This window comes from Thamnophis sirtalis, unplaced genomic scaffold (assembly GCF_051295495.1).
Source record: "Thamnophis sirtalis isolate CommonGarterSnake01/CBP01778 unplaced genomic scaffold, rThaSir2_p1.2 scaffold_14, whole genome shotgun sequence".
Classification (NCBI taxonomy): Eukaryota; Metazoa; Chordata; class Lepidosauria; order Squamata; family Natricidae; genus Thamnophis; species Thamnophis sirtalis.
The window spans coordinates 14,609,805-14,623,664 of NW_028261394.1; the positions used below are offsets into that span (position 1 = coordinate 14,609,805).

The 13,860-nt window shown below is 44.4% G+C and overlaps 1 protein-coding gene across 2 annotated transcripts; it reads right to left on the reverse strand.

Annotated features, from left to right (window-relative positions):
• Positions 1–39: 39 nt before the first annotated feature.
• EEF2KMT (eukaryotic elongation factor 2 lysine methyltransferase) lies at positions 40–12,989 on the reverse strand. Of its 2 annotated transcripts, XM_087729168.1 has the most exons (9): positions 12,861–12,954; positions 10,809–10,962; positions 10,369–10,431; positions 9,959–10,039; positions 9,495–9,596; positions 7,911–8,044; positions 6,630–6,946; positions 4,698–4,835; positions 40–1,014 (listed from the first exon to the last, which is right to left on the reverse strand). In XM_087729168.1, exons 2-9 carry the CDS (start codon positions 10,809–10,811, stop codon positions 914–916), a joined length of 939 nt encoding a protein of 312 aa, XP_087585294.1. In that variant the 5' UTR covers positions 10,812–10,962; positions 12,861–12,954; the 3' UTR covers positions 40–913. The 2 variants fall into 2 exon arrangements, with proteins under 2 accessions (XP_087585294.1, XP_087585293.1); XM_087729167.1 differs by lacking the exon at positions 10,809–10,962 and having other exon boundaries at positions 12,861–12,989.
• Positions 12,990–13,860: the final 871 nt, after the last annotated feature.

The window sequence follows — 13,860 nt, forward strand, 5'->3', positions numbered from 1 at the left end:
AGCACACCCAAGACACAGAAGTAAAAACACCTCAAAAAGGATGCAACCTCATGTTTATTACACAAAAATAACATCTTCTGTGTTCCATAGTTCACACAATTATATAAACAGGATACATTATAAGTATTGCAAGATTGCAATAAAAGGTAAAGGTTCCCCTCTCACATATGTGCTAGTCGTTCCCAACTCTGGGGGGCGGTGCTCCTCCTTTTCAAAGCCGAAGAGCCAGCGCTGTCCGAAGACGTCTCCGTGGTCATGTAGCCGCCATGACTAGACGCCAAAGGAGCATGGAACACTGTTACCTTCCCACCAAAGGTGGTTCCCATTTTTCTACTTGCATTTTTACATGCTTTCGAACTGCTAGGTTGGCAGAAGCTGGGACAAATCACAGGAGCTCACTCTGTTACGCGGTGCTTAGGATTCAAACCACCAAACTGCCGATCTTTCTAATCAACAAGCTCAGTGTCTTAGCCACTGAGCCACCGCGTCCCTAAGACTGCAACAGAGTAACTTTAAATCCGTAAACAACATGCAAAAGTTTAGTAATTTATCTTGTAGATCAGTGTTTCTCAATCTTGTCAACTTTAAGATGTGTGTGGACTTTCAACTTCCATTCCCCAGCGAATTCTGCGAGTTCATGACCACACATCTTAAAAGTTGCTAAGACTGAGAAACAGGAATTTTGGCAGTTCATACATCTTAAAATTGACAAAATTGAGAAAAATATTCCTGTAAACCCACTGATTACAACACAAGAAGTCTTTAGTGTAGCCCTGAGAGGCATTTTGATGCTTCCTGAGAAGATGGCTGGAATGAACATTGAGAATGAAACTAGCTCATGATGGCCGAAGTTATTCCCAATCGTAATATTTGAAAAAAGCTTTCCAATCAAGAGTTAGGGGGAAAAAAAACCTTAAATGTACAGCCTTAAAATTACTATATTAGCATGCTGGTCATATGGGAAAAGATTCTTCCAAGAGGCAGCTACCACTTCACGTCCAATCTCCACTTTATCTGAAAAAACAAAAAAGCAAGAAGAAACATGATTAAACATCGGGATATTTCCATGTCATCTATCCCCACCCCACCCCACCCCTTAATTCAAAGGACTTGGTTTCATTTGCGAAATGGGCCAGAGTTGTTTATTGCTCTGAAAGCAACTTTTGATAAATTATACACAAAGAAGAAACACTTAAAAAAAAGAAATCTCCCAAACACGATACTTATCATATGTGGATTTTCTTTGGAGCCTGGCCAAAAACACTGTGTGAATTAATTGCACAGATTTGAATACGCAAGCAAAATAAGAAAAAAGTTCCATCCAATCTGGGCAACTTTTTTGTGCGGCTGAATCTTGCTTGTGGGAAATGCAACTCCTGTGAAAGTTAATTGGTCCCTTGATACCAAGACTCTAATGTGCAGTGAGTGGGAATAGTCTCTTTCTTTTTCTTTTTTTGACTTTACGAAGTCCTCGCAGTGTTATCCCTCTGTCTGGTAAGATAAAAAAGCTGCTGTGTATGCAAACATTTTCCTTACCCAAAACACGAACCTCACAGTGGCTCATTTTTAAATGTCCAGGTTTTGGAAGAAAAAAAAAAGTTCTCTGCAATATATTAAAGCCTTCCGCGCATTTTATTCCCCTATCTATTTCCCTGCATTAACAAGAGACTGCAAAAACATTTCGGACGTGTGATCTATCAAGACCAATTTTTGAAAAAGTGGACTTTCTGGGGGGATAAAATTATTTCCGGGAACGTTGCATGAAGACATCGAAGAGGTGTTTTTTATAAAGCATAATAATTTTCAATGCAATTTTTTAAAAAGATAAGCAGCTTGGCATATTGCAGAAAATACTAGCCCAAAATTGGTAGAGAGGCAAAACAAGTTTATAAAGTACAGGTAGTGCCAAAGGTGCTTTTTCCTTGAAGAATTTTTACTTCTCATCTTCAGTTCTGGTTGAATTCTCCACCATTCAGGTGATTAGGGGACTGGAAGCTAAAACATATGATGAACGGTTGTAGGAACTGGGCATGGCTAGTCTAGTGAAGAGAATGACCAGAGGAGACAGGATAGCAGTCTTCCAGTATTTGAGGGGCTGCCGCAGAGAGGCTGGGGGGTCAAACTATTTTCCAAGGCACCTAAAGGCCAGACAAGGAACAATGGATGGAAACTGATCAAGGAGAGATTCAACCTAGAAACAAGGAGAAATTTTCTGACAGTGAGAATAATCAACCCGTGGAACAGAAGTTGCCTTCAGAAGTTGCAGGAGCTTCATCCCTGGAAACTTTCAAGAAGAGACTGGACTGGCATCTGTCAGAAATGGTGTAGGACAATGATGGCTAATATTTCCGGACCAAGTGCCCAAAGCGTGTGCCCGAACCCTCAAAATGCAATCCGTGCACGGCCCCTGCACATGTGCCCCTTGTATGTGCCTTGCCCCCCCCCCATGCACATGCACCCTCCCACGCCCCATACCTCCTGCTGATGCGTGGCAGAGACCTGAAGACCAATTGACCAGTAGGAGGCATGTGCAAATGTGCACCATAGCTAAATTGGGACGACTGCTCACGTGCCCACAGAGAGGGCGCTGTGTGCCACCTGTGCCTTAGGTTTGCCATCACGGGTATAGGATCCCCTGCTTGGGCAGGGCGCGGGGGGGGGGGGTTAGACTAAATGACCCTACAAGGCCCCTTCTAACTCTGTCAATCTGTTCCTCACCTTGAATTGTTTATAGAATAAAGGTGGGATATAAAGAAGAGTAAATCTCTGGTCCAGGTGACCCGGCCTAATTCGATTTTGCGTATTTCATTCTACTGAACAGGAAGGAAAGGATGTGGCATTTTTTTGTTTTTTTGTTTTACAGAGTTGAGCTTCAGTTCCAACCTGGAACTGATACGTTGTGATAAATCTTGCAGACAGTCCCATCAGAGAGAGGGGGAGGGGGAAGGAGGAAAGAGAGGGAGAGAGACAGAAAGAGACAGACACAAAGAGAGACAGAGACACAGAGAGAGACAGAGAGGAGAGGGAGGGAGACAGAGAGAGACACAGACAGAGAGAAAGACAGACAGAAGGGGAGAGAGGGAGAGAATAGAGAGAGGGAGAGAGACAGAAAGAGAGACAAGAGGGGAGGGAGGGAGAGACACAGATAGAGAGAGAAACAGAGACAAACAGAAGAGGAGAAGGGGAGAGGGGGGGAGAGTGGGAGAGAATAGAGAGAGGGAAAGAGACAGAGAAGGGGAGAGAGGGAGGGAGAGAGACAGACAGAGAGAGAGAGAAGGAGACAGAGACAGACACAGAGAAGAGAAGGGGAGAGAGAGAGAGGGAGAAATACTTTCCCCTCTGCTCCTTTTCCATTGTTCTTTAGAATGGGGAAAAAATCTGTTAAGTAAAGAAAGTTAGAGCAGTGGCCGTATCTTGGATTGGTGCAGGCTATTAACTAGTTAGTTACCTATCATGAATTAGCAGAGGAATTCTACAGTTATGTTGTCTGGAAGATAAAAGCAAGGCACAACAGCTGTGTCTATTAAATCAGGTTCATTCCTGATAGCCACACTTTGGTTAGAGCATTAACAGTGCTTTCCAATCTTCCAAAGTGATGTATTTATTCACAATTAATGATACACTGCAGATTATAAGCTCCATGGCGCTTGTGAATCCCAGGTTTATTCATTGGCGTACTCTTTTATCCCGTCCAGAGGGAATGTGTGCCTAAGAAACATGTTTACTCTGTTTTGTGAGTTGGATTGATTGCCAGTTTGCTTCTGAGTGGGATTTAAGGTGCTGGTTAGTAGCTATAAAGTTCTACGTGGCACCACCTGTCTCCATAGAATCTACTACTATTAAGAAAAAGATGTTGAGATTCTAGAAAGAGTGCAGAGAAGAACAACCAAGATGATTAGGGGACTGGAGGCTAAAACATGCGATGAACGGTTGCAGGAACTGGGCTTGGCTAGTCTAGTGAAGAGAAGGACCAGGGGAGACATGATAGCACTGTTCTAATATTTGAGGGGCTGCCACAGAGAGGAGGGGGTCAAGCTATTTTGTAAGGCATCTGAAGGCCAGTCAAGGAATAATGGATGGAAACTGATCAAGAAGAGATTCAACTTAGAAATAAGGGAAAAAAATTCTGACAGTGAGAGCAATCAACCCATGGAACAGGAGTTGCCTCCAGAGGTTATGACAGCTTCATCACTGGAGGCTTTCAAGAAGAGACTGGACTGCCATTTGGCATAAATAGTGTAGAGTCTTCTGCTTGGGCAGGGGGTTGGACTGGATGACCTACAAGGTCCCTTTCAACTCTATTAATCTAATACAATCTAATAGAATAGTAAATCGAGGAGTACCTGTGCTTTTAATAAATTACTATATTATTCTGAAAAATGGAGCATATAGCAGTGGAACCCTTTAACATGAAACCAGCTGGTGACCTTGGGCCAGTCCCCTCTCTCAACCCAATTTGCCTCACGAGGTTGTGGCGGTGGGAAAAACAGGAGGAAGAAGGAATATTAGATATACCCACCACTTTGAATTGTTTATGGAAATAATGAAAGGTGGGATATAAAATAAATAAAAAACCAAACGAAAGCCAAAAGAAACAAGCCAAAAGCATCCCACATTTGAAGAAATTCCAGGTTTGTTTCTCTTATGTTAACTTTATGATTCTGAGCCACCAAGAAGCCGCCCCCTTCCGATCTTACCAAGTTGCATTTGGAAGTCGTGATACGTATCCGGATTTCGGATATTGAAGGCAATGTAAACTTCAGGCCCTCCGTCCCTGGGAAATTTTTGCAGGACACCAATCAAGTGCTGGCTTACCTCCGGATCGTATACCACATCTGATAGGAATTAAAGAGGGGGGGGGGGAGAGGAACAAATGAAGTGGCAGTCAGCGTTCCAAATATCATCCAGAATTAAATCAGAGTTCAAGGCATAGTTTTCATCAAAGTTCCAATTTAATAAGAGAGACATGTTGGTATAAACTCTGGAAACCCAAATCTGAAAGCTTCCTGGGTTTCCACCCAGTTGAAAGTTTAAGACCTTGCCCCCACACCCACAAGTCCATCACATGGTCCAATCTTCCTCTGCCATGCTGGCATTTCCACCTATCTAGTTCCGGTCAGGTGCAGAGGTGCGGAGACAAAAAGATGACCTTGGGCTTCTAGAAAGGAATGTTTTATTTTGACAGCAACACATTCTGCTCCTTACTATTCACCCCTCTCTATTCCCCACTAATGAAACTGCATAGTAAAATAATAGAAAGTGTGGCAGGCCAAAGATCCTAAAAGGAATATGCCTGCAGGCCTGACAGTGGCATTTAAAAAAAAAAAAAAAAAAAAAAAATGCAAATTACAAGGCAATATCGATTGGAGAGAATGGATCACTGGATAGACAGAGATTTAAAATAGATCCAGACTGGACTGTCTACAGGGTAGGGTCAAAAAATTCAAGATGGCGGCCGGTATGTGGCAGTTAATGGTCCAACTTTTTTTTTTAATGAATATCGCAATTGGAACCCCTGCACAAATCCTTACCTCTTGGATTAAAAAAACGACACCATTTTGCAAAAAAAAAAAAATCAAGATCTATTGCAAAGATATAAATATGAATATTTCTGAGCAGTGCATAGAATAGGGTTAACTATAGTTATCTTTTTCCCCCCCAAACTTCTATAGTCACCCATCTCTGGATGGTGGGGAATTCATTCTTCCAAGAAGCTTCTTCAGCTCTGACTGGATTCCACTATCCAGTCAGAGCTGAAAAAGTTTCTTGGATGAGAAGCAAAACGTCTTCCAAGAAAAAAAAAAACAGAAAGTCCAGTTGCCTCTTGAAAAAATTACCTTTGGGTCAACCATGACCTGGATGACTGAGAATCTCCATAGACCCTTTCTATCCATTGCTTCTTCTCCTGCCCTCAGGTGCTTTGGAGAGCAGATTGACTCTTTCTTGTTTGCGGCAGCCTCTTAGATATTGGAACACTGCAATTTTGTCACCTCTAGTCCTTCTTTTCATTAAACTAGACATACCCAATTCCTGCAACCTGTCAAGCCGACCTCCCTCAGCAACCCATAAGGAAACCACTTAACTCCACTTTGCAGAATTAAGAGTACTTTTAACCGGTTATGAAAAGATAGCAGCTAAGCAAAGCAAGATCTGAGGCAAAAGCGCGCAAAATCATACACATCAATATGTGACCAAACCCCCTCCCCCTGGTAACCCTCATCCCCCTGTCCAATCTGCAAATCCCTGAGGTGTCATGTGAGTTCCATCTTCAAGGAGCATCATCAGGTTGGTATGCAGGATGGTTGGCACGATCTCCAGCACTGCAGTAGATGGTGAGAACAAAACTTCCTTTTTACAATCTCTCCTGTACTTAAAACTTCCCCTCCCAAATACCAGCCCCCCCCCTCCCCATTTCAATGGCAGCCGAAAGCAAATAGTGAAATAGAGGCTGACACAATCGTTCTTCACCTATTTTATCCTCCGGTCCCCTAATAATCTTTGTTGTTCTTCATCGCACTCTTTCCAGAGTCTTGATATGAATGCTCACATCTCAAAACTCCAGTGCTTAGAATATGTTTGCATTCATGCCTAACTCAGCAAGCTAAGTCTGATCTGAAGACATCCATTACCTGCAGCAAGAATGACGTCGGCTTGCAATTTCGCAAGCTCATCCTTGGACACTAGATTCCAGTCCAGTTCTTTTACTGATATTTGGACATGGTCATCTTCCGAGTCAACATCAGGATGGCCCTGATGGTTTGGGCTTTCTCCTGTACAGTGGCTGCAAGATTCAGCCTCCAAAGTCAAACCATTCAGATGGATGTTCTCAGACAGCTGTTGAAGGACACCCTCGTGGTGATCGCTGAAGATGTACTCTCTCGGGCGGAAAGCCTTGCAAATGGCAATTCCCGTCAATCCAGTCCCACTTCCCAATTCCAGAATTCTTCTAAAGAAAGAGAAAGAGGATGAACATGGAACAAAATAGACAAAGAAGGAATAGTTTCGGGTCTACCATTCATTTCACCAGGCCTTCTCGGTGCTTTGGAGCTAGGAAGAAGATGGACTTGTTCCAAATCCATCTTTAGCCACGGCAATTAACTGAAGTATCTTTGGCCCAGTCAGTACCCCTCAGCCTACCCTAGCCAATGTGCAAATACATAAAATAAGGAGAGTTCTCCATGCAAATTGCTTCATCTGAGCTGTGGTGGCGCAGTGGTTAGGATGCAGTACTGCAGGCTACTTCTGCTCACTGCCGGCTGCCTGCAATTTGGCAGATCGAATCTCACTAGGCTCAAGGTTGACTCAGCCTTGCATCCTTCCGAGGTAGGTAAAACGAGGAGCCAGATTGTTGGGGGCAACAGGCTGACTCTGTAAACCGCTTAGAGAGGACTATAAAGCGGTATATAAGTCTAAGTGCTATTGCTCTTCCTTCCTTCCTTCCTTCCTTCCTTCCTTCCTTCCTTCCTTCCTTCCTTCCTTCCTTCCTTCCTTCCGTCCGTTACATACATACATACATACATACATACATACATACATACATACATACATAATGCAGTGGTTAGAATGCTAATTCTGCCAGCAATTCAAATCTCACCAAGCTCAAAGTTGACTCCGCCTTCCATCCTTCGGAGGTTAGCAAAATGAGAACCCAGATTGTTGGGGAAAATATCCCCCATCATGGAGTCTCCTCCTGGCATGCCCTGCCTCCCCCTCCACAAACCTGAAGCTCCTCTCAAAATTGTGGTGCCGACCAGCAACAGGGAGCCACAGCAGAGGGACGAAAGAGCCACATGCGGCTCCAGAGCCACGGGTTGCTGCCCCCTGTCTTAGTGAGTCCAGGTCAGTCTTCGCAAAAGGAACAAGCTGAACCTTAGCTGGCTCTGTCCAAGCCTAAAGTGGAGAAACTCTACCTGTTTCTGAAGACCTCTGAATTCTCCAGAGCCCATTCGGCCAGGTAGAGGCCAGCATCCCAGGTGACTAGACCTGTGGTTCCCTGTGAAACGAACGCCACGTTTTCACGAAGTGTGACGGCATCTCCTGAGGGCTGAAAGGAACATATTGGTAGGAAGGATGCATCGCCTTTGGAGACACTCAAGGGAAAGACACCTGCAAGTTGAATTAAAGATTCCTGGGGATGCTGCACCAAACATCGACACAGTTTTCAATGCAACAGGGAATTGACACTGCCGTCTTTCAGGATGGTGTCAGTTTCCCAGCCTGGCATTCTACCCTGGAATTCCCTGATGAGTCCCTGAAGGCCTAACCCTTGCGATTTCCCAAATTAGCTGACTGCTATAGGGTTTTATGGCAGCAAATTTAGTGAGGCTGTTACGAATTCTAGGAGAATATAATTGCTTCCTTAGGAACAAGCAAATGGGGTAATTTTAAGCGTCTTCAGAGCAATTCAGATCTTGGGTTTTAATAGAAGGAACTCGAGTTTCTTTCTCAACCTTTCTTGTCTTCCTGAGCTAAACTCATGTTTTCCTAACAACTGCTAGACATATTCTTTCGGGCGATGGCCATACTCCTGTACAAAGACAAGTTTAACAAAACCATTGTAAATCTAGGGTGCGCTGTGATTTCTAGCTTAGGCTCCAGGTTCTAGTAGAACTCACATAAGGTGAACATGAAGACTGAACTTGAAGATTTAAAGACGACTGCACTGTTCATGTTTGTTTGTTTGTTTGTTTTAAAACAGAGACTTCCTACTTAAGGAGTCCTTGGTGTTCTCTGAGCTGCCGCCGGCCTGCAAAGCTGGCAGCAGAGTCAGAGTGTGAGGAGGTTGGGGAGGAACATGGGCCAGTCTTGGGGGCTGAGGAAAGCTCAGACAAGGGCTCTGCATCAGAGGCAGAGAGGGAGATAGACAGCAGTGAGGCAGAGGAACAGCTGGAGCCTGTTCCCAGTGTGCGCATGTGCAGAGCTGCCAGAAGACAAGAACAACTAAGAAAGCAGGGTGGACTTAGGAGTAAAGCCACACCTTGGAGGTGATTGGCCCCTCCCATAGGAAACAAAAGAGGAGCAGAATGGGGAGGGGGCTTTTGCAGGAAACAATTCGTTCCTTCGGTCATTTGAAGAATGGAAAGTTCTGTTTGTGACTATAAGAGACTCTGTGCCAAGTGTTGCCTTGCCCTGCGTTTGGAAATTGGCTATCTGGCAGCTCTCCAAGCAAGATAAGGTTCGTGTTGATGAATATTCCTCTGAAAGACTGTTTGCCAAGCCTTGCTGACTGTGAATGAAAGGAATTCACAGTTGTGTAAATAAAAGAGGTTTTGCTGGGACCAAGACTCTGCTTCATGCTTGTTAAGGAAGCCTGGGTCAGAAAAGCTTGTTTGTTTTCATGCAGATGTTTCATTACCCTACCTGGGTACCATCATCAGTGCTGCACTGATGATGTTGCCTAGTTAGAGTAATGAAACGTTTGCCAGAGAACAAACAATCTCAGAGAGCACCAAGGACTTGCAATATCATCAGTGCTTGTGATGATCCCTACTTACCAATAAATAGTTCTTGTAACAGTGTGTGGTTTCTTCACAATTCAGGACCACCCCTAAGGCTTCGTAGAGCTGATCCAGAGGTTCAGTGCTTGTAGATTCATGCTGCAATTAAGGGGGATGGGGGGGGGGCGGACAGCAGAAGATACTAATTTGGGAAGATGATCCAGATAGAAAACAAAACAAATCCAACAAGATTTTATTTCATTTCCTTCCACAATACTTTATCATTTGGCTGTAGAATAATTGTCAGGCTTGTCTGCTTTTTACAATAGCAGGAGGGAGTCATATAAGCAGACATCCATGAAATATATGTATTGTCTGGGGGAATTCTGGGAGTTGAAGTCTACACATCTTTAAGGTGCCAAGGTTGAGAAGTACTGCTCTGGACAGTCTTCAAGGACAGTCTCATGAGAAGTATCTGTTAAGGTAATCTAACCTGCGTGGTCACCACAACCCAACCTTACCTTTCTGATCAGCTCAGATAAGAAGCGTCTTCTATATTGAACCGATGGAGGATATTTCAAACAGAGTGGATGATACAGAGTCTGAAACGATGAAAACAAGAGCGGTTGTTGTTGTGTTTGTTGTTGTTAGTTGCAAAGTCACATCTGACCCATTGTGACCTCCATGGGCAATGTTCCTCCAGGCCTTCCTGTCCTCTACCATTCTCTGGAGTCTCTCTCTGGACACAATGAGAATATACATCTGCCGAACAAAACTCTGCATTGGCGACAGGGAAAGGCATCCAGCCAGGAAACACTTGGCTCTATTCAGTTGCCCAGACTCCACCCCAATGCAAGGAATTATGGGGTTGTTAAAAGAGGATGATGATGATTGAGAAGGAAATAAGTTCTAATTCCAAAGAAATGTTTACCTTCTGTAGGACAGCCAAAAATGGAGAGGAATCCTCTGAATATTTTAGGGCCTCTTCAAGACTCTAGATAGCAAAACACATGCACGATTTGATGGAGGAAACACATTCAATTGAATTATAGCTCATGAAATCATCATTTTATTTTTAGGAGGAGCAACCAGCAATTTCCTATTTTTTTTCACAATTTGTTTTTATTTTTAAACATAAAAATACATAAACAAAATTCTCATCCATTGCATCCATATTCTCAATTACATTTACAATCACAGATTTTTCATCTAATATAACTAAATACCTCACTTTCATTGTACAACGTATATTCAATTACAATTAATTTTTTTTCCCAATAAACCTAATTCCCTTACATTCTTGGTTGTCTGTTTAATAACAATATACTTTTTTTATAATCACATATCCCTATATGAAAAAGAATTACCAACCATTTATATTTGTATATCACTGTTTTCAATTATGTATAATCCCACCGATCAACTATCGAGTATGCTTATGTTCATTATTGTCCTTGTACATCATACATTCAAACAAAAATGTTATTCCTTCACAACCAGCAATTTCTGTGTTCTTCCATGAAATCTAAGATATTTAAAAAGTGATTTTTTATTTTTTTTTAAATCTCACACTTACTCTGTGCATGGCAGAAAAATGAAAATACAGGTAGTCCTCAACGTATAACCACAATTGAGCCCAAAGTTTACGTTGTTGAATAAAAAATTGGTTAACTGAATTTGTCCCATTTTACAACTTTTCTTGCTGCCTTTGTTAAGTGAATCGCTGCAGTTGTTAAACATGTTTGTTAAGCAAATCTGGCTTCCCCACTGACTTTGCTGGTCAGAAGGTCGCAAAAGGAGATTGATGAACCCGGGACATGGCAACCGTCATAAATAGGAACTAGTTGCCAAGCTTCTGAATTTTGATCCAGTGGCCGTGGGGATGCTTCAAGCATCATTAAGTGTGAAAAACAGTTCTAAGTCGCCTTTATCAGTGCCATTGTATCTTCGGTCACTAAATGAATTGTTGTAAGTCAAGGACTACCTGTATCAGGAATTTATTTATTTATTTATTTGTCTTGTATGCCGCCCACTCCCGGAGGACTCCGGGCGGCTCACAAAAGACAAGGGAGAGGGGGGAACGAGACAAAGACAACATATTAAAAACAAAACCAACATTCACAATTTCCATGGAGGTAAATGCTTCTCAGCTCCCCCCAGCCTGCTGGAACAGCCAGGACTTGGTGGCTTTGTGGAAGGCCGGGAGGGTAGTAAGGGTCCGGATCTCAACAGGAATTCTCCTTTCCATCCTCCCTCACAGCAGCCTTGAAAGACCTTCAGAAGGATCTTGGAGTTTTAGTGGACAACCAGCTAAATATGAGCCAGCAGTGTACAGCGGCAGCCAAAACAGGCAATGCAATCCTAAATTGTATTAACAGAGGGATTCAGTTGATCAAATGAGGTACTAATACTACTCTATAAAGCCCTAGTTAGACCACACCTAGAGTACTGCATCCAGTTTTGGTCATCACACTACAAAAAAGATGTTGAGATTCTAGAAAGAGTGCAAAGAAGAGCAACAAAGATGATGATGGGAGGGGAAGCTGAAGCATACGAAGAACGGTTGCAGGAACTGGGCATGGTTGGTCTAGGGAAGAGAAGGACCAGGGGAGACATGATAGCAGTCTTCCAGTATTTGAGGGGCTGCCACAGAGAGGATGGGGGGGGGGGGGTGTCAAGCAATTTTCCAAAGCACCTGAAGGCCAGACAAGGAACAATGGATGGAAACTGACCAAGGAGAGATTCAACCTAGAAATAAGGAAAAAAATTCTGACAGTGAGAACAATCAACCCATGGAACAGAAGTTGCCTTTGGAAGTTGTGGGAGCTTCATCACTGGAAGCTTTGAAGAAGAGACTGGACTGCCATCGGTCAGAAATGGTGTGGGGTCTCCTGCTTGGGTGGTGGTGGGGTTGGACTAGATGACCTACAAGGTCCTTTCCAACTCAATTAATCTAATCTAATCTTTCTGATTTGTGGATCTCAACTCCCAGAATTTCCTAGCTATGCCATGCTGGCTGAGGAATTCTGGGAGTTGAAGTCCACCAAGTCTCAAAGTTGTCCCTTCCAACTCTGTTAATCTGAAAGTCAAAGCCAAATCAGGAACGGACGCCCCCCCCCCCCCACGTTGTAATCCAAATGTTCAAGGATCGCAATTCCCTGCAGTTCTGGATACTGAGCCTTGCATCTTGCAGGCTGATCAAGGAGGGGAGGGGGGCATCCAGCGGGGAGGGGGTGGGATTCCAGCCCCTCCTCGCCTTCATGCCTCCCTCCCCCTCTCCAAAATCTGGCAAAATTTGAAGCCCCTCCCGCTCACAGGCTCCTCCTCCCACGCGCGCCTCTCAATCAGGGCTCTAAGATACAGATCGGAAGGGAAAGGGGTGCTGGTGCAACCGTGCGCCCACGGGCGCTGCTGTGCACTCACCTCCCAGGGGAGTTCGGCCAGGCGCTTCCCGGCTAAGAAGCCCCTCTGGAAGCGGAGCGCAGCTTTCTCTTCCAGGGCCTGCCCTCCTTCCTCCATCGGCTCCTCCTTCTCTCCTCCTGCGTTCGGCCTTCCGGAGGTGTGGTGGGGGCAGGACCCCGTGGGTGTGGCCGCCCGCGACTGGGTGCGCGCGTGCGCGCGCGTTTGCAAAGATGCAACCCGCGGCGTTCAAGCGGCGCCTTGGTGCTTCCCCTGCGTTCGTCCCAAAAATGCATTACTCAACTAGAGATCTCTTGGGGTAGAATAACAGAATGACAAGTGTTGGAAGGGATCCCCGGAGGTCGTCTAGATCAACCCCCCTGCTACCATTCCAGACAAGCGGTTGTCCAGTCTCTTCTGAAAAGGCTGCAGGCGTGGGGCACCCAAAACTTTTAAACATTTTTTAATTTTATTTCTTGTGTCAAGCATGTATAAGATAACAGATCTAACTATAAGCATGATTAGGAATGCAGGACATGAGTGAGGACAGTAGGACCGGGACGGTAGGCACACTGGTGGACCTCTTAGGAATGAGGTGAGGCAGTGGTGGGTTTCAAAAAATTTTCGAACTTACTCTGTGGGTGTGGCCTCTTTTGTGGGAATGGCTTGTGGGCCATGTGACCTGGTGGGAGTGGCTTGCCAGCCATGTGTTTTCTTTCTCTCCCCACCCCTCTCTCTCTCTCTTTCTCTTTTTCTCTCTCCCCTTCATTTTGTTTCTCTGTCCCTTTTTCCTTTTTTTTCTTTCATCTCTCTCACTTTTTTTTCTTTTTTTCTTTATGTCTTCCTCTCTCTCTCTCTCTCTCTCTCTCTCTCTCTCTCTCTCTCTCCCTCCCTCCCTCCCTCCCTCCCTCCCTCCCTCCCTCCCTCTCTCTCTCTGAGTCTGTCTCTCTCTCTCTCTGTGTCGGTGGGTTTCAAAAAATTTTGGAACCTCTTCTGTAGGTGTGGCCTGCTTTCCAGGTCCACT

Bases quoted from the DNA above. Each gene is read 5' to 3' on its own strand.
- EEF2KMT (XM_087729167.1), bottom strand. From the start codon at position 12,956: ATGGAGGAAGGAGGGCAGGCCCTGGAAGAGAAAGCTGCGCTCCGCTTC. The intron at 9,597-9,958 runs GTAAGGTTGGGT...CCTTAATTGCAG, and splicing joins TATCTGAGCTGATCAGAAAG to CATGAATCTACAAGCACTGA. The intron at 8,045-9,494 runs GTAAGTAGGGAT...TGTTCCTTTCAG, and splicing joins GTTACAAGAACTATTTATTG to CCCTCAGGAGATGCCGTCAC.